General features: G+C 39.5%; 1 protein-coding gene across 1 annotated transcript in view; it reads left to right on the top strand.

The window, feature by feature from the left end:
* Nucleotides 1–706: 706 nt before the first annotated feature.
* Nucleotides 707–19,427, top strand: part of LOC146322480 (ly6/PLAUR domain-containing protein 1-like) — a 29,316-nt gene continuing 10,595 nt past the window's right edge. Inside the window, exons 1-2 of the mRNA XM_084724470.1 lie at nt 707–838; nt 5,799–5,930. Coding sequence (XP_084580596.1) covers nt 790–838; nt 5,799–5,930 — 181 coding nt within the window. The 5' untranslated portion in view covers nt 707–789. The remainder of the gene's footprint in view (nt 839–5,798; nt 5,931–19,427) is intronic.

Here is a 19,427-nt window from a genome sequence, read left to right as displayed (position 1 = left end):
AAAATTGTTTTGAAAGATTCTGTATAAACAGTGGCGGACTCAGGATGTCCGAGGGGCAGGGGCCAAAAAAGTAAAAAGGGCACCAGCTGTATACAGCGGGGCACCGGCGCACAAAAAGTCATAACACACATTTTTGTCCATTTTGTGAACTGGAAGGGCACAGCAGACGGCCCTTTATCACATTGTCTTAGACACTGGGCCACTGCCATTTTTCATGTTTTATCTACCACAGGGGCATTCAGGGGGTGCACTTTGCTGTGTTTCTTCAAACTTGGGGGCACCAGAGGAGGCGGTCACCTCCCTTTCCCCCCTCTATGTCCTCCAGAGTATATAAACAAAGTTGTTACTATAATTTTCCCTGACTCTTTTTGATTCATAATGCAACTTTATGGATCCCAACAGCAAAATTAGATGTTAGTTGCAGAAGCAGCTAATAAAATGAGATTCAACATGAAATGCACAAATATAACACAAAATACCCATTTTTTTTTATCATTATTATCCTGTAGAACAGCACCCAGGTTGAGGGCTCCTCAGCATCTCTGTCAATACAGTGACTTTCTGATCACGTGACAGCCCGCACGATCCAGTCGTGCAGGTGTGTGTGTGTGTGTGTGTGTGCGCACATGTGTGGGTGCGTCAGAGGCGGTTAAGAAGAGAGGTGAAGCTTCGCAGGAGGTGTCAGGCTCAGGCTCACCATGCCCGGCTGCCAGCTGCTCTGTCTCCGCGCCTCAGCCACGGCGAACAGCCGTCTCTCATGTGTGTGCTCAGAGCGTCAGTAAGCGGACCATGCGGCTGTTCACCGTCTCAACTTTGCTCCTGTTCTTCTGCAGCTCAGGTATGGACACACAGTTTCTCTCTCTCTCTCTCTCTCTATCAACACTTGACGGGACGGAACGCCACTTTTACGCTGTCGTTTTACACCAAAACTTCCAACCAGGCTTGTGTTTTTGGGGCAGAAGGAGCGCAGTGACTGAAGGTGTCATTTTGGTTAAATGGTAAACTGGGAGACGCAGCGCGCACAGCTTGGAGCGACCAGCGATGATCCAGCCTTGTGTTTCTGTAAAGTTTAGCAGGTGTCTGATTTTGGCTCGTCATTATGATGATGGAAGGATCAGTGTGTTTGGATGTAGATTAAAGTACCGGATTTTGATATCCATAAGAGACTCGTCGTAGCTCGCTGTGGCACTGCGCTCCGGCTGTGCGCCTGCAGGTAAGTTTGGATAAAGACTGCCGATCAGCACTGTAGAACCCAGTCTGACTCCTCTTTCAACTGTGCGATGTCTCCCGCAGTTTGACCTCCTCTGGATCTCCTCTAATCTACCGCAGTAATCGCAGTGTCACAGTGAAGAGGAGCGCTTTTCAAGTCTGCTGCCGATGGCATTTATTCGATCAATCTGGGCAGAGATGTGAGACGAGCAAAAGTAATTCAACTGTGTAAAAATACTCCATTACAAATATAAGTCATGGAGTACATCATACAAAGAATATTTACCATAACTTCCACTATCAAGTCTATTAAGTCTATATGTTTACTGGCTGCTGTTAAATACATCACTGTAGCCTACATCCGAACGCAAAGTTTTACTAAGACACAGACCAGTACCGGATTTTTTGAGCTGATACAGATAGGGGCTTAAAAAAGACATTGATATACAGAGCAATATTCTGTATGTATGTACTGTATGTATGTATAAACTATGTAAGAAAAATGATCACATATGAAATGCTGAAAAAAATTAAAGAATATTTATTTTTTTTAATGTAATTATGTTCTGTGAAAAAAAAAAGTTTTCATATCGATGCATACCAGACAATAAATGCACCGACATTAATACACACCAGTATAGCTGTATCAGGCAATTACTGGCCAGAAATAATCGTCAGACTGATATATCTGTTTTTTTCTCTACTAATGTTGCCCAATAGTAAAATATGATGTTTGATCATTTGTGCATAAAATCTCATCCTCCTGCCCGTTTTTAATCTGTAACATGTTTAATTCTGGAACAAATACAACATGACCTCCAGAGCTGATTAATCAGTTGTGAACTGATCATTAATCAATTTAAGTAATTTTAAAAAGAGGCAAAATATTCTGTTTCCAGCTTCTTAAATGTGAATATTTTCTGGTCTCTTTACTCTCCTATGACAGTATGCTGAATATATTTGGATTGTGGGCAAAGCAAGACATTAGAGGACGTCACTTCAGGCTTTGGGAGACACTGATTGACATTTTCAGCATTTTCTGACATTTTATAGACCAAACACCTACTCAATTCATTGAGAAAATAATTGACAATGAAAATTAGTGTTTGTTGCAGCAATAATTAATTCACACTTGGGACATCTGACCCCCTTAGACGTCTTAAGTCTTATTTCTCTGTCAGTTTTGAAAATATTGAAAGATGCATGGTCATTGGGAACACAAACAGTAACTGTACTGTAATGAGGTCAGGCTACATTGTTCTGTTCCTGTTCTCTTCAGTCTCCGCATGGTTGATCGCTCAGAAAACTGAAAAGAGTATAAGGCTGGATATATGGTGGTGGATAGTCTCATTAACCATCTGATGTACGCTGATGATTTGGTCGTCCTGTCTCATAGTGCTGGCTTACACCAACTGCTCAGAGGCTGCTCAAGCTGTGAAGTGCAGTACGACATTAAATTTAACCTTAAACAGAGTGCTGTCATGATTCTAAAACCTTTTGTTCATTGTTTAATGGCAGAGCAAGCCCTATATGTGGTGAACAAAGTGAGATAGTGGGTCACATCATCAGGGATGATCTATGTGATGATGATGATGTGCAGTGCCAGTGTTGTGAACTGTATGCATAAGCCAATATGCTGATATACACATTTCATATGTGTACAGATGATGTTAAAACAGCCCTTTGTAGAGCTTTCTGAGCTCCATTCTATACAGCCCACTTGTGGTGCAGTTACAGTAAAGCAAAAATCAGAAAGCTTCAGTTTACATCTAATGATCCATTTAGAGTCTTGCTCAACCTCCCAAGATGGACAAGCGTAACTGTTTGGTCCCTGAAAAACAGGGAGAAATGGGTTAGGGTTACTACATTCACAAGAGTGGTATGTTGATGTTTCCTCGGTGAGAGCTTTAACAATTTTTCAAGGAAATACAACAATTTACAAATACATAATTTACAGGAGAGTAGAGTACACATCCTATTCAAGCTACCACAATATCAACAGTATTTATGTGAGATAACTCTCACTCTCACAGCAGTTTAAACTCAGAAAAGTCTCACAAAATTCACTAAAGTGCATGAAATGTATTATACAGATAACAGTGCAAAATATATTACAGAATGTGCATATTTTGACACAAGATGGCAGCTGCACTCTGGGAAGCTACGGGGGTTGTGTTGTTACTCTCGACAAAGCTAAAAGCTGTAATATGTGACATTTCTTCATTAAAATGTCTAAAAATGCAAGACATATGTTATATCCCAAATGTTTCCAACAATGGTCAAACCCAAAGAGATGGGTAATTTATTCAAGGTATGAGTGTGTGACACGTCAAATATGTCCAAGAATGAAGTCAGTGAACGTGACTAAGTGTCATGTAAATAAAACTTTAATAGATTACCTCGTCTGTGAACACGATTCCTGCGTGACTCACACCAGATAGATTTTCATCTGTGATGGTTATTTAACAATGAGGACATTATATGAAATAAATACTCTTAACATTTTAACCCTTTAGTAAACATGTGACATTTTAACTTTTTTGAATTATGTTTTAATCATTCATTATGAATGTGGCTCATGGATATATTTATATTTTCAATGTAGCAGCTTTTAACTGCTACATTAAAAAGACCATGGATTTACTATATTATTGACTTGTAACAGACTAAGGCTGTGAAAGATTTTTTTTTACTGTGGTGACAAAGCAACATTTTCCAGCAACATTTGGGATGGCAGTTTTCTACTGCTGCCTTAATATTTATGTTTTATTAGCCTTAATTGCCATTAGCAGAAAGCTGTCAGTCTGGCAGTAAATGTACAGTTCAGGTTACAGTCTGTTAGTTAATAAATGCTGCAGCTTCTGAGGAGCAAGAAAAGTCTCATCTGCTGGAAGAGTGAAGGCAGTTAGCACTGAAGTAAGCTGAGAAGGACAGGCTAATGTTAAGCTAATGCTAATGCTAGCATTGTACCTCTTTAGCTCTGTGATCCAGCCTTGAACTGCAGCATCTTTTTTGGAGATGTGGTAAAATAAATCATTAATGATGAATGTGACACCAAATGTCTTCTGTAGTTATTTATCCATTGTTCTGTTTTGAAAACAGTTGTTGTTGTTGTTGTTGTTGTTGTTGTTGTTGTTGTTGTTGTTGTTGTTGTTGTTGTTGTTGTTAGTGTGTTGTTAGCCACCCAAAAGATGCCTTGTATTGATTCTGTCTACCAATCAGAGGCTGAGGCATCCTTACTTGCGTGTGACAGTGCTGATCCATAGATATGTGAATAGATCAATGGGTTGATCTCAACACGAGATTATTTCTATGTGGTCATATTTTAATGATTTTATACAGATATGGACCTATGTGTCTCTAACATTAAAACAACAAAAGATGTAGTTTGATGACATTGTGAAGTAGCATGGGATCATGGGAGTTGTTTTCATCACTGTTAAAAAAACCCCCCACCATAGTTGTCATGCTTTCCTTCCTCACTCTCTGTCGTAAATGATGTATCCTGTGTTTTCCTGGATGTTAGCAACTAGCGACTAGCTAGCAACAGCTTGCTAATCTTGAATAAATTACAGATTTTACTGACCATTGCTGGAAATTTTGGGGATAATGTGCACAACTCAATAAAATATGTAATATTTTTAGACATTTTAATATGGAAATGTTACATATCATAGCTTTAAAGACTCCCTCCAGTAAAAATCCCATTTTAACCTTGCTAACATGTCCACATGGTATTTTTCATGTGTTACAATACATATCAGGAGCAAAATAAGCAGTAAACAGCAGGTCTGAGCATTTCTTACTTTGAAACTACAGTGAGCAAGGGTAGTCTTAAAAAACTGACTCAGTCAGGCTGGGTATATGATGTCATAACCTAATGAACCAATCTAGAATCTATACATATCATTAGCGGGGATGCCCATCTCACAGGAGAAACTGGATATAGCTGATTACTGTGATTAGCTAGCAAAACAGAAGCCAGGTACAGCTACTTAGGAGTAGGGGTGGGGGTTGGGGGGTGTAGGGTGTGCAGAGAGGGTGGTGACTAATTGCATATCCAGAAATCCTTGGACACTAAATGAAGATAAGGTGTAGAACTATATGTAAGCCATTTTAACAAGGTAGGTAGGTAACTAGGTAACTATTTCCCTCCCTGAGGAAATTAATATTTTAAAGGTCAAAAGTCAGTTTTAAAGCAGAAATAGCGAAACGTCCACTATCGAGGCAAGACGTGATGAAATGTTGCAACAACGTGCTGCTAAAATAAATGTACCACCAGCAACTGAAATGCAAATAAATAATTGAGCGTGTCTGTCACATCAATTTGAAACGGTCAGAGTACAAGATACCAGAAGTCAGAATTTTCACCAAAATGAAACTTGAGATGAAACTCATGTTTTTTTTATTCACGATAGAAAAATAAATGGAGTATGTAAATGAAAAATGAGCTGATGGTGGAGGCCATGTAACCTGCTGAAAATGATCTAATGAAAGTAGATTTAATAAACTGCGTGTGTGTGTGTGTGTGTGTGTGTGTGTGTGTGTGTGTGTGTGTGTGTGTGTGTGTGTGTGTGTGTGTGTTGCAGGGCTGGCTCTGCAGATTCAGTGCTACCAGTGCGAGGAGATGACACACGACTGCTCCACGCCAGAGTTCATCGTCAACTGCACCGTGAACGTGCAGGACATGTGCCAGAAGGAGGTTCTGGTGAAGGATGACGGTAAGGAAGGAGGGCTTGTTCCACCTCTCTGCTGTCACAGATATGTTTTCATCTCCGCTCATTTTTTTCTGTCAGGACGTCTCACAGCAGAACAGACGCGCTGGCCTCAATCCAACAAAATCGAATTAGATTTTGGTGGTGATATGAAATTTCAAATCTGAATCTGAAGGATAGGCATGAAGTCAATATAGCTTCAAACTGAAGTAATAGGAGTGGAAAACTGTGCAGTGTCGTGTTCCCCTTGTGCCATCTTGTTGTTTGTGAGCGCCAGGGTGTGCAGTTATATTTTTCTGAATCAATGGAAATGGCTTCATGTTTCTCAAAAAGTCAGCAAGGAAACTGTTTACATTGCTGCCATGTTTGAAGTATCTTTTAACACAAAGAAGGAGAGCTCTCCTGCGTACTCAGCCAGAAGCCAAGCTCTCTGCTGTGAGCTGATCTGAAGTCAGCAGGGACATGCCCCTTCAGTGCTCTCTATTAGAGGATGAAAGTTTTAGCTGCGGGTCAGTATTTGAAACAGTAGTCATGGATATAAACTGTTTCCTTTCCGTCTGAGGGGGAAATGGATCGTCTCATGTTGTTTGTTCAGCGGCAGGTATGTTTCCAGCTGATATCAGCTTGATGCAGATGTATCAGCACCAGTGAATATATTGATCAATAAGTAACAAGAAATTACAATTGAGTAATGTCAAAGATTTGTCGAACTGTCATCATTATCAAGGTTGCAGCAAGGTCGTGTTCCTGGCATTTTTCCAGGGAATGCTGGGATTTTAATAACCTGAGGGGAGAATATTACATCTAAACTCTTGCACTTGCTGATTCATGATATACACAAATCAATATTGTTATATTCAATGGATCCCTTGACTATGTTATGTGACAGGAATCAACCAACGTCGTGAGAACTTATGAAAAAACACACGTTTGGACCCAGACAGTGGAGGGAGACTGCTGCAGTTATTTAGTTATTTAACTCACCCACTTACCCACCAATGTCTTTTTTTTTTTTCATCCAACACTCTCACTTTCAATACTCACAGAATATTCAGTTCTATGAAAATGTCAGAGGACAGAACAAAACTGAGACAGCTGCATTTGTGTGAAATGCATTTTTAAGCAAAATATCGACTTCACGTTTTTGCTTTTTTGTCACTTCATATTACATGTGTGACATCACTGTCACCAGCATGGCTAACATTAACCCCAGCCAAAACACGCTGTCTGAGAAGCCTGGGGGCTGGAGCGGTCTCTGCCATGGCTGGCTGGCCTGTGGCCCGGTCTGCAGCACGAGCAGCCTCGCTCTGTGCCCAGGTCGCAGTGCTCTCTGCCCCACAGATCTGCAGCTGACCACTGATGTGTTTCATGCTGCATAACATCATCATCTTCTGCTGCTGCTGCTGCTGAATTCCAGTAGTTCTCTTCTTCTTCTTCAAGTGACAAGTTTTTGTCATATGATTCAGCTGCAATTGACAGAAAATCTTTGGCGGGGATGTGTTGTGTCTTAAATGACATCTCATTAATGGTGGGGAAAGAATTAATAAACTCAAAATTACAAGACAAAGTCTTATGTAAATGTAGGTAGGGAGAGTCCACAACCAGAGAAAAGTAACCAAACAACAAAAACAAAATGTGAGGAAGGAAATTAAAGTTAAAAAAAAAAAAAGCAAAAATCCCACCCCCCAAAAAAAACACAGACAGTAACAAACACAAGGGTAAAAGCCACAAGATAACATGAGTTACCTTCACGATCAGACGAGGACAAACTAGCAACTGAAGAAGGAACAGACACGAAGCTAAATACACCAGGGAGGAGGGCAGGATAACAAGACACCGCTGAGGGCAATCAAGAGCAGGTGAACATAATCGGTGATCCAAAAAAGGAGGGAAAAAGAAAAATGGCAGGAAGTCAAGACAACAGAAACACACAAGGGAAGACATACCAAAATACAGGAAGGAAAACAGGAAACAGGAAGTGGCTGCAAAAAACCCAAACCATGACAGTAGCAATGAACCAACAGATAATTACCCCTCAACTCCACATCTCCCATCAGCTCCGTGGTGCAATTTAGCATCTTTTAGTGAAAGACTTGTGTTTCATTGTCTTTGAACTTCAGTTGCAAAGGATGATTCACCATTTACTCATCTAGATAGTTACGGTGTGAGTTTTAGAGATATTGGCCACAGAGATGTTTGCTTTCTCTCCAGTATAGTGCAGAGGGGTAGTTTATCCAGATTGTATCTGCTATGCCTGGAATTAATATGTTTCCAGTATACACACTGAAAGAAAATCAGGATCAGTGTTGCCATCTCTTTTACAATGACAGTAGTAAGCACTGGCTCCAAAAGTCAGCAAATGACGTCATACACTAATTTGCATGATGATGACATCATCATACATTCAGCTCAGTGGTTGTGTTGGTTCTAATGAGGGAGAGATCACCAGCTATACAAGAGGTAGATGGAGACATTTTTGGCCAAATAATCAAAAGCACACTATTTGAAGTAAATTTCTATTCTTTCTTTTCTTCCTTGTGTATATGTATAAGCTATAGAAACGTCCTAATCTAGAGATAAATGAACAAATCTCACTTGCACCTTGAAAAGTTCCAATCCAGGAGAAAGTCTCAGAGCAAGAGCATCAATGTGACCATCGAAACTCACTGAACTCCCTCTCCTGCAGTGAGCAGCAACTCCTCGCCACATTTAGCAAATAAGTCATAATTTTTTTTTTGTTAGTAGCCCTTTAGAAATAAAGTCACTTAGAGGGTAGGAAAAGTCGCTAAATGTAGCAACAACTTTGCTGCAAACAAAGTTTCTGCCCACATAGATGTTACATTTGGATTGAAAACGCAACTGTGTTTACACTTGTGGTTACAATGCCTCCCTGACCACCTCCAGCTGTGGTTTGGCCGATCAGATCACTCATATGCTTCTACTTATTTGATCAAACACCATCCAAATGCAATCTGATCACCCAGAAACACATTTTAATGCAAAGTATAAAGAAGGTAACTTAGCACACATACAGTATGGTATAGTAATTGCTTTGCTATAGAGAAATAATCAGCTTTCAGAACCATGAAAAACATTCTGCATTTGAAAAATGTGATCCTACTGTATAACACCTACTGTATTATTGAGCTGATGTGGTATTGAGGGATGTGTAAACATCTGTCTGCTTGGATTTTCTCAGGCTTGATTTACATGTTCTGTAGCTCCTCTCTTGTACTTTAATTCAGAAAACAGTTCTAACCTGTGTGCCTGCAGGTTGGTATATATTTCCAAAACAATTCGGTGCACATCTGAAACTTTATGTTAAGTACTTTTAAGAAGAGGTTATTGAGCCTCTGCCGGCGTGGCAGCACATTGCTGCCTTTTTAGTGTTAAATAATGTGCCTCTGCTGTGTTTATTTGCTGCAGGTGGTTAGAACCCAGACACTAAAGGTCACTGTTACGCCCCGGGTCTGCTTTGTTTTCACACCCAGCGAAAATTAGGAGCCATTTTTTCCCCTCTCTCTACTGCTGATGAGCAAAAGCAATAAGCTCCTGTCTTTGGAAATGTGGTTTCCGATACAAAGGGCAGGCACACGGCACTATAGAGACGACAGTTCTTTAATAAGAAAATTTCTGCATGAATGCTCCTGTACATCCCAGCCTTTATCTCCCAGTGTTATCATTATTGCTGCTCTGCATGAAAAGGAGGGCTTAGAAATTCAACTGACCGCACCTTATCGCTGTTTGAAATGCAACGGATATGTTCACAATTGCACTGCCACCTCTGTGCAGTGTGCTTAAGTGATAAGAATAAAAATCAGTGGGGCTGTTTGAGCCTTCCTAAGTATACTTGCCCTGTGATTGGCTCTATAAGCCTATGAATTTGATGTAAAGGACACAGAGGCACTAACATACGTCCTCAATTGGTCTATTTTCTGTCTCCTGGACCAAAGATTAGTCTTTCTTTAGCTATAGGGCGTAACACAGTCCATCAGCTACAACCGAGCTCTCCAGCTGAGAAAGAGGCAGAATTCTGAGGTATCGCTCAACAGTGAAATTCCTCCGTCAAACCACCAAAAGTGGAAAGACACACATGCACAACCTCTACGCAGATGATGGCTATTTTTTCTGCTGGGTAGCGGGAGACAAGCATAGCATCTTATCCCAGCCCATCTTCTATTACTATCATCATCATTCCCCTCTGATTACGTCTGGAGAAATGATAAAAGAGTGTGCTTTTGCCTTGCTGAGGACCGTTCCTCTCCCACTGTCTTTAAAGGGGGGGGATGATTGCCACACTCTAGCAGGCCACCTTTCATTTCAATGTCCTCCTGCCCCCCAACCCCCCCCCCCCCCCCCCCCCCCCCCCCTTCTCAAAAGAGGGGGAGTAAGATGTACTGTGATGAGGGATATGAAATTGGCCGCCATTCAATTTCTCAGAGGCAATTTTCAAGGAACAGTGACTAAATTACAGTAATAACACACACAAACAGACACGAACAAAGCATGGCAGAGTTTGCCGGAATACTTTTGCAGTTTATAATGGATAAATGATTTGTGTAACAAAGACGGAATACAACAGATGGTTATCTACTGCAGTGCCACTACAACTGCCAGATGCAACTGGTGAAATCTGCAAAGGTTTGAATAAAGGTTTTTGTATAGTACAGTGTACGCTTTCTTATCTAGATGTATGCAAAGTTTTTAGTAAGTCATTTTTGCATATTATAGTGTCAGCTTTCTTTAGGATTCATAGGCTAGTGTAATGATATTATACCCAAGCTTCCTGGGTTCACCTAACTGTGTAAACTTAAAGTCTGTGTAAAGAAAATTTAGTTTTTAGAGTTTTTCTTCTAAACACGTGATGCATGTTAGAAAATAGTCGCTGTAAACATGTGAAAACACTGAGAACTGCGTTGTACTGAATTGTGGAGTTAGTCTGTTAAGCTGTTGTTCACATTTTCTGTGTTCACGATTTTTTGGGCGGATCTGAAACATGATGCAGTGGAGCCATTATCCCCCAACACTATATAAGCCCCATGATCCAACATGTGAACAGCACCATCCCCCAACCTTTTCACCAGTCAGTTACAAACATACTTTCAGCGACTCTTTCGGTCCTAATCTGCCCAGCAGTTCACTTCAGCTCATTTCAGTTCCAGCAACCTGACACGCCCCCAGCATTTCAGAGCAGAGAAAATGCCTCATTTTTTCAAGATTTTAAGACCTAGTTTTATATACTTATTTTTTAATCATCTAAATTTGGTTTGGTGGTTTATAATACTGGTTTCTGTGGTGTAACAATCTCAGAACATGTTTATTGTTGCCTTACACCGACTTTAATAAGAAAACAAGAAACATTACAATATGTCCAAACTTCTTAATTTCAATTTATTTATAACAATATAATAGATATAAAAATCAACATGTTTTAAGAAACTCACAAAAGCTGAAATTCTAAATAATTTACAAATAAATTATTCTAAATAATTTACACTTGATGTTGCCTATTCATTGGTCATAGCTTTGAGCATGTCCTATTGGAAGTTGTAGCTATTCAGATTTAGGTTAATGTTTTGGCGTACGGCTGACTAGATTGCCTCCTTAATTGAATTTCATTCCAACAAGTAACCAATCATGTTTAAATTTTTCATGTTTCTAAAAAATCTAATTTCATGACAATTGGTTCAGACTTAAGCGAGATACAGCTGATTTTATAGTGAAGTCTGGGTCGCTCATTTGATACTGGCAGACCTTGAATACTCGATTGCAGTGACATAACTTTAGTGGATGATAACATATTGGGTATGGAGTTAATCAGCAGATGCCCCAGTTTAAAATGCAACTAAACACTTGGAAGTCAGTTTTTGAGCCACAACAAAGGCCAAAATATGCCCTGCAACAGACTAGGTAAACCTTGCTTTTAGCCTAGCAGTTGTTTACGACTTGCACCTCCTACCAGCCAGTTAAGAGGAGTGAGAAGTCAGCAATCTGTATAAAACAGAGCAGTCAATCAAAGCGTCTCAAAAATTGTGGATCACCACAAGCAGTCTTTGTACAGGCAGTCATAAAAGAGCACAAAAAATACTGAGCTGATGAGTCCAGTACTGTGTGAGATTAGCTGTGAAATGGAGGTAGATAGCTACTCCTCCAGCCCCAGTCACTGGGGATAATAAAAATATAATGCCACAGTTCCAGTGTCTTTCAGCTCATTCTTTTGGTTTTTGTCACAGCTGTCCTCAACCGTTTTCATGCAGGTGTTTTCGGCTTCAGTTAGCAACTAGCTGGTGAAAATAGTGGAGCATTTGGCAGCTAAAGAGAGTGATATTTTCCTCAGGTGGTTGAACCCAAAAAAGAAATAAAAGGAGCATCAGTATTGGACTTAAATTTGTCAGGTGGCTAAATGCATGACTCCGAATGAATGGTAATGTCGCCTGCCCCTCTTAAGTCCTAAATAATCTGTAACTAGTTAGCTAATGGTGGATTTAGATTAGCTACCTAGTTAGCTAACAACTAATGTAGATTAACTAGATAACAGTGTTACTGGAGCACTGACCAAAAGGGGTGGAACTTGGGTTTTGCTCATGTTGTCATGTTGGAGTCATGTTTTGCTTTTCTAGCTAGTCACAAAAATGCTAATAGTGAAGTTTGTGCTGGAACAATGAACTAAAAGAGTCGACAGTATAGACCTTTCAAATTAGGCTACAGAGCCACATGATTGATCATTCATAAATAAAAAATATATTGATTAGATCAGCTTTAAGCTAAGCTAGAAATGTTTAAATCTGTAATATCTGTTTAGTACTAATTACATCAGCAGCTTGATGAGGTAGAGTAAAGATACCAAAAAACGTTATGTCAGGTTCGGTAGTTTTTATTCTGTGACAGCAGCTACATCATAACAAGCAGTATCCCATAATTTCATCATTAGGAAAAAAATGAAAACATGCAGTTTGTGAGGTTGACAAAGAATTCAAGAGTACTCGACCTCCTCGAGCAGCAAGAGCAATGGCAACTGCTATCTTCATGATCCTGTAAAGAACCAACTATCTGCGCAACAAAAAGTGCCTTAAAATAAATGTTTTATGTCATATAGATGAGGATATCACAGTTGTCTGTCACTGCGCTGTGCCTTAGTCTCTCCCACAGTTTGTCTGAAAATGTGAAATCATCATCACAGCATCCACAGAGGCAGCGCACTAAGTGGAGCAGTGATGATAAGACAAATAAGCGTAATGATTCCCATCAGATTCCTCTGAAAGGCAGTCATCTGAAAATCAAGCAGCGACTGATGTGTCACAGCGCAGCACGTTTTGCCAGTGATATACATCAAAGATGATAAATAGCATCTTACTAACTGAGCAGAAAATGACATTGTTTTTCGTTGTGAAGTCTCCTCTTAAGATAGTTTAATACACATATGAAGGTGAGTGGGCCTGAAGCTTAATGCACCACCTGAAACTGCTGCATCTCATCTCCACATAGGTTGTTTAGGCATCTGTGCTGAGGACACTGATTCACTGTCTAATGTCAAGAAAGAAATCAGAAATCTTCTGGACTGTAGTGACAACTTTGTCTGCAATCTTTTTTGTGAAAACCCAGTAAACTCAGAATTCAAAGAGGCAGGGAAACTTGTAGGGTTTATTTGAATATTCATTACAACATGACGGCAGGTGATTCTTGTCCAAACTTGCTTTTCAGCCAGATTCACTACAAACTTACATACTCTCCTCATAACCTATTAATCCAAACCTCCACAGGTTTCCCTGCTTCTTATTAGCAACATGTTGCCAAACCTTTTTGTATTCATGCACAGAACAGGGCTTCACAATAAGGACTTGACCACTTGCCCAGGGCAAGTCAAACACCATGTGGGGCAAGTGAATCTGGCAACTGTCTTGCCTGGCTGGGCAAATGACTAAAAAGAATTAAACTATTAAACTACCATGATAATCGATTAATTGTTCAAGTAAATTTTCATGCAAAGTTGCAGAAAACCAGCCTTTCAAATATGGAGTTTTCCTGTTTCATTTATTATATTAAACATTTAAAGACATCACCTGGGATGGAGACTTTTCACAATTTTCTGACATTTTATAGATGTTGCAGGCCTGCAGCCCAAGCTTAAACATGACAACTAACTCTACTCTTTGTTGTTATTTAATAACTGCTAATACCCTTTGTAAAGGGGCAAACAAAAATTGACTGCAGACAAGATGATTTCTGACCTACTTGCTCAGCCGGGCAGATGAAAAAATACCCATTAAAGTTGAACGCTCTAAAAACTGCATTACATCATTATCACTTATATTCTAGCACTTCAAACCAGAATAATAGTAAATAGAAACATAACCTTAGTATACATCACCATTCCAAATATACACTAACTATTACTACTACCCAAAGCATCAGTATTTGATAACCTGGGAATGAGACTTAACCAAAAGTCAACTACCTTCCTCTCTGACCTACAGAATGTCACCGCTTTTGACTGATAGCTGAGTGGGAGTTTCCATCTGAAAAACCTGGAAAAGAACAGAAATGGAGTCGTCCTTTTAGTGGCGCTTACATAGATGGTAATAGCAGACGGATGCACAGTTCTGATGATGCGATGGCAACAAGTGACTTTGTCCCGAGACTGACTGTGCTGCTCTCTCTGCTCCTCACGTTAAACGGTCGAAGAGGATGGTGACAGGTGGCAGCTGGAATCATCTCTTCCTGACTTCATGGCTTATCTATATTAGCTTTTTCAATTCACAAAAATTAATTTACTGTGTCAGGTAAAGGGGAAATGAGAATGTGTTTAGTCACAGTAGTTTAAATTCATTTGATTAAATATGGTAGGGACTGAGCGTGGCCACTCAAGTTTGTCTGATTGTGTGATTGTGATTGCTGCGTTTATGTAAAGGAGTGTGTCATGGACTTTTAGATGCTTAACTGTTTTTTTTTTAATCATAGTTGTCTTTATTACAGTGTGTAGTTAATTCCAAGCTTAAAGGATTTGTGTCACTGACAAGTGTATTGCACTTGTTGACAAGTTTGAAGTCACAGTGTACCAACCACCAACCACTGGAGGTTAGACACGATTTTCAGCTAAAGTTAATGTACCAGTGTGAAGAATTTAGTGGCATCTAGCAGTGAGTGTGCAGATTGCAATACCTCACCTCACTCTCTCCTTCCAAGCGTGCTTGAGAAACTATGATGGCCACAAAAAAACAAAAAAACAAAAAAAAAAAAAAACGTATCTATAGCCCTGATTTGGTCTGTCAATTCTGAGCTACTGTAGAAACATAGAAGTGCAACATGGTGGCCTCCATGGAAGACCTGCACCCTCCCTAGACATTAAGGCCTCTTTCTAGGTACAAAACTGATTACATGTTAATGAAAACATACTTATGAATATTATATTCCATTTTTGCCACATTTTGTCAACAGATCCCCTTAAATCTTACACACCACATAATCTCTCAAAAATGTGACCCAAGACCACACGTGTGGGGAATGGATTAAACTCTGTCTTTATGTCTGCAGCATAATCTCCACACATTAGCATGTCTGGTTTACTAATGCAAGTTTAATAGCTGTAGTGCCTTTACCTCCAGCCAAACTTCTTAGATACCACTGGATTTGCACTTGTTATGTGGGGGGTTTGAAGAGGAGAATGTAGGCTGATGAAGGATCAACGTGGGCCGACGACGAGGCATCTCTCTCTGGCTCGCTGTCTTAAGCCGGGTTGGCTTAGTTCTTATCCAGGCTCTCTCCCTGAGGTGATGGCAGCCCAGCTGGTCTGGCTGGGTGACTGTCTCAGGGTCTGCTGCATTAATGTTTCTTGAGATGTAAGCTAGCTTTAGCCTCTGTCTTGTGCCTGTAGCACTGCTATTACTACTGCTACTAGCATGACTGCAAACTCTTAGTCTTGTTACTATACAACCACTACACTCGATATACATAGCCTACACATTTACACAAGATCATTAATCAATATATGACAGATAACTTCTTTATTTGCTGAAATTTCTGTTATGTTATATATTCTTCTACTTAAATTCTAATTAACATGCTTAGCTAATTGCTATTTTTAGTAGAGAAGTTTTTGACTTTTTCCTCCCGCCCCCATGATATCCAACAACAGCCAGTAGAGTTAGGCCTTTATTTATAATAAAGCTGCAGTCAATGCATCATTTAAAATGGTGAAATTTTGCAGCGATAATCCTTCTTTTAATGGAATCACTGTGGTCACCAATTTCAACGGTGTTGACTTTTGAAAGCAGAGGTTTGGAAAATCCAAAACTAAATACGTTATTACTGTTTCATTTAAACTTTTTGCATTTCTGTTCTGTTTCATTGTCTTAAGGTAACTTCCAGGGTTTGAATGTTTACTCCACTACATTTGTCTGACAGTTTAAGTTACTATTTACTTGTCAAATTACAACTTTTCATACCCTCCCTGTGAGAGTGAAAACCATGTATCCCCAGGTTTGGCGATTTTGAATGTTTATGATTTTGTCAACTTATGGGTTGACAGAATTTCTAAAGCTAAACAAACTCTTTAAATACCCTTTTGGACCAGCTGGAAAATTTCACAAAACTGACAACAGGGCTGCACCATGAAAAGCTGATGATATGATGCATTGCTGTGGATTAAACCAGTAAATTGCTTAAGTAATTACAATGAGCGCAACCTTAAACATCTACAGCAGTAAATTACAATATGAGCACATTAATGCAGCAGTAATATGAATCCATAAAGATCAGATATAATAGTAAAACACTGACAGGGACCATTTTACTTCACAGTGAGTACTTTTATCTTTCATACTGTAAGTAAATGTTGCTGATAATACTTTTTTCAGTACCTTAACTTAAATAGAGACTGAAAATTCTAATTCCAGATAAGTTGAGGAATTTCCTGCAAGAAGAGGCTGAACCAGTCAAAATCTAATTTTGCAGAATTTGATGCACTAATTTCCTTCCTAAGTTTTAATTTCCCTTTTGGGCTGTAGAACTAGTGCATTCACAAGTGATTAGAATTTGCTAACTTCTATTTCTTGATGAAATTCAGGCTTTTATCACCAAAAATACCTCTCAATTTTAGTGTCCCCGCTGATCATTTATCTGGATGACATCTTTATGTCAGCTCATAAACCAACTGCCATCTAATTTCATTGCGTAGTCAGGTTTGATTTAGATGAATGAACCCTGCGGATCACAGAGCTACATGTCTAACATACTATAAGTGATACACCAATCCATCCAAGAAACAGCTGATTTTTTTCTTGTGTCAAGGACAGTCGTGCTATGAACAATGTCATATAACCTTAAAGGGACAGTTCACCCTTAAATCAAATATACATACAGTATTTTTCTCCTGGCATGTAGTGCTAGTTATCCATCTAGAATTTTTTTTTTGAAAGATGCAGTTTTGGAGGTATCAGCTGTAGAGATGTCTGCCTTCTCTTAGCCTCACATAGCCAGACCTCTCTCCACAGCACTCAGCACTGGAGAAAGGTCTGGCTCCACACATACACATTCTGCTATAAGGGAAAAAAGCACCCTGAATCATTTGCATTTTTTAAAACCAATCACAAACATCTTGGCTAGCTCTAAGCCCAGGATGTAGCTGCTGCTGTGGTGCTGCTGCAAAATAGTACTATACTTGTTTAGGTGGAACTTTTGCACATCAGGAAGTGAATTCTGGCAATAAAATGACTACACCACCAGTAACAGCTGTTAGCTTGTTTACATTCATACCATTAGTATCCCAGGCGCTAATTTGTCATTTTCAGCATGTAGGTTGCAGCTCAGTGGTTTTTTGTTGCTTCCCAGGGACTTTGAAAGTAAAGACACAGACGCCACAATGCTGCTTGGAGCAAACAACCAGTGGCAGGACTTATACCAGCAGTGTGCATCCCATGAGTCAGACTAGCCTTCTCTCCATATAATAACATAATCAAAATAAATGGCACTAATCCTGTGGTGCTCAAAGCACCCAAATAATACATTTGAAAAATTCCAAACCAGTGTCTTTTGACCAGATTACTCGAGATAATTCACAGACCATGTTGTGTTTCTAGAAGTAAGAAAGTAGTTCCTGTAGATTCTAAAGTAGTTCTTTTAGATTCTACTGCGGAAGTAGTTCCTATATGAAACCGCTCAGAACAAGTTGTGTGGATTATCTTGAGTAACCAGGTCATGATTTGTGGAAAGAGAAGTTGGTTTTGAATTTTCCAAATGTATCTTTAGATCTTCATTATATTGGAGTGAAGGCAGACCGATATCTCCAAATCTCTAAAACTCTGCAATTCACATCAAAACTATCCAAATGGATAAATACCACTACAGGCCAGGGGAAAACATGTACTTTTGATTTTCGGGAGAGCTGTCCCTTTAAAAGCAAGATATAAAGGAACTGTGTGTTAAACAAATTATGTTTGCTACTGTCGTTTATGTTTGAACTGGCATGAACAAACTATTTTGAACTTTTAGGACCAAAATTCTTGTGCCAACACCACTCTGTGGTTTCTGAACCACAGAGGCACTACCAGTGTCAATGACCGCTTGATTTATTTGGTTAAAATCTAATTTAGAAGAGCAATCAGAGGTTCTTCAGACACTTGGACATATTGGACTGCTCAGTCTATTCTGTGCAGCCGACCGTGATGATTCTCATTACACTAAAGTGAGCGAGTTCAGCGCTGGGAAGTTGATAAGAAATTTTTGCCCTTGTCCCCATAAATTAACTCAACAGCATAATTTAGATTGAAGTGCTGAATCTCAGAATTCCCACACACAAGTGAAATTAAATCCCCCTGAAGCGCTTCACACATTATAAAGTGAGTGTTTCCCTGTTTTGCTGTCTGAGATTCATTTTGGTGATACTTGTTCAATAAGCGCTGTGCATATTCTCTATGCTCATAATAGGAACATATGGAATATAATCACCATGTATCAGAGCGTGTGCTTGTTTGTGTGTGTTTGTCCTGAATTTCAATTAGCACACTTCTCCTGGCAGTGCATAATCTCAAGGTAATGAATCAAATATTAGACAATTAACATCATAATCTAATTAAGATGTTTTACAGTTGAAAAAGAACCTTCAGTGATCCATAATGGGCTTTATCTCTTCAACTTTTCAATTAATTATCATGTCAGAAAAACCTGTGATAACCAAAATAAATATGTTGTGACAGAGCACAGAGGGAGCTCCGCTGAGGTGTTCTCCTGCTTGAACAGCAGCGGGGCTGAGACGGCGCCTGAGCTCCCTTTCTCAGTTTTAACATTGTATTTAAAGTGCTGCACTGTCTTGACACATTAATCTGCCGGGACAAACTACAGTCTATTTGTGGATGTGCTGTGAAAGTAACATTTCACTTTGGTCATATATTCTTATTTCTAGTGTACAACATTTGGAGGAGGGTGAAAATTATATTTTAAAACATTTTACACCTAAGGAAGCAGCCCATCATATCAAAAAGGGTTTATTTAGTTATTATCCCCACCAGG

Source organism: Lutjanus erythropterus, chromosome 8 (assembly GCF_056507025.1).
Source record: "Lutjanus erythropterus isolate fLutEry1 chromosome 8, fLutEry1.hap2, whole genome shotgun sequence".
Classification (NCBI taxonomy): domain Eukaryota; kingdom Metazoa; phylum Chordata; class Actinopteri; order Lutjaniformes; family Lutjanidae; genus Lutjanus; species Lutjanus erythropterus.
Note: the sequence above shows the minus strand (reverse complement) of the source record. Positions and strands in the feature narration are given on the sequence as shown.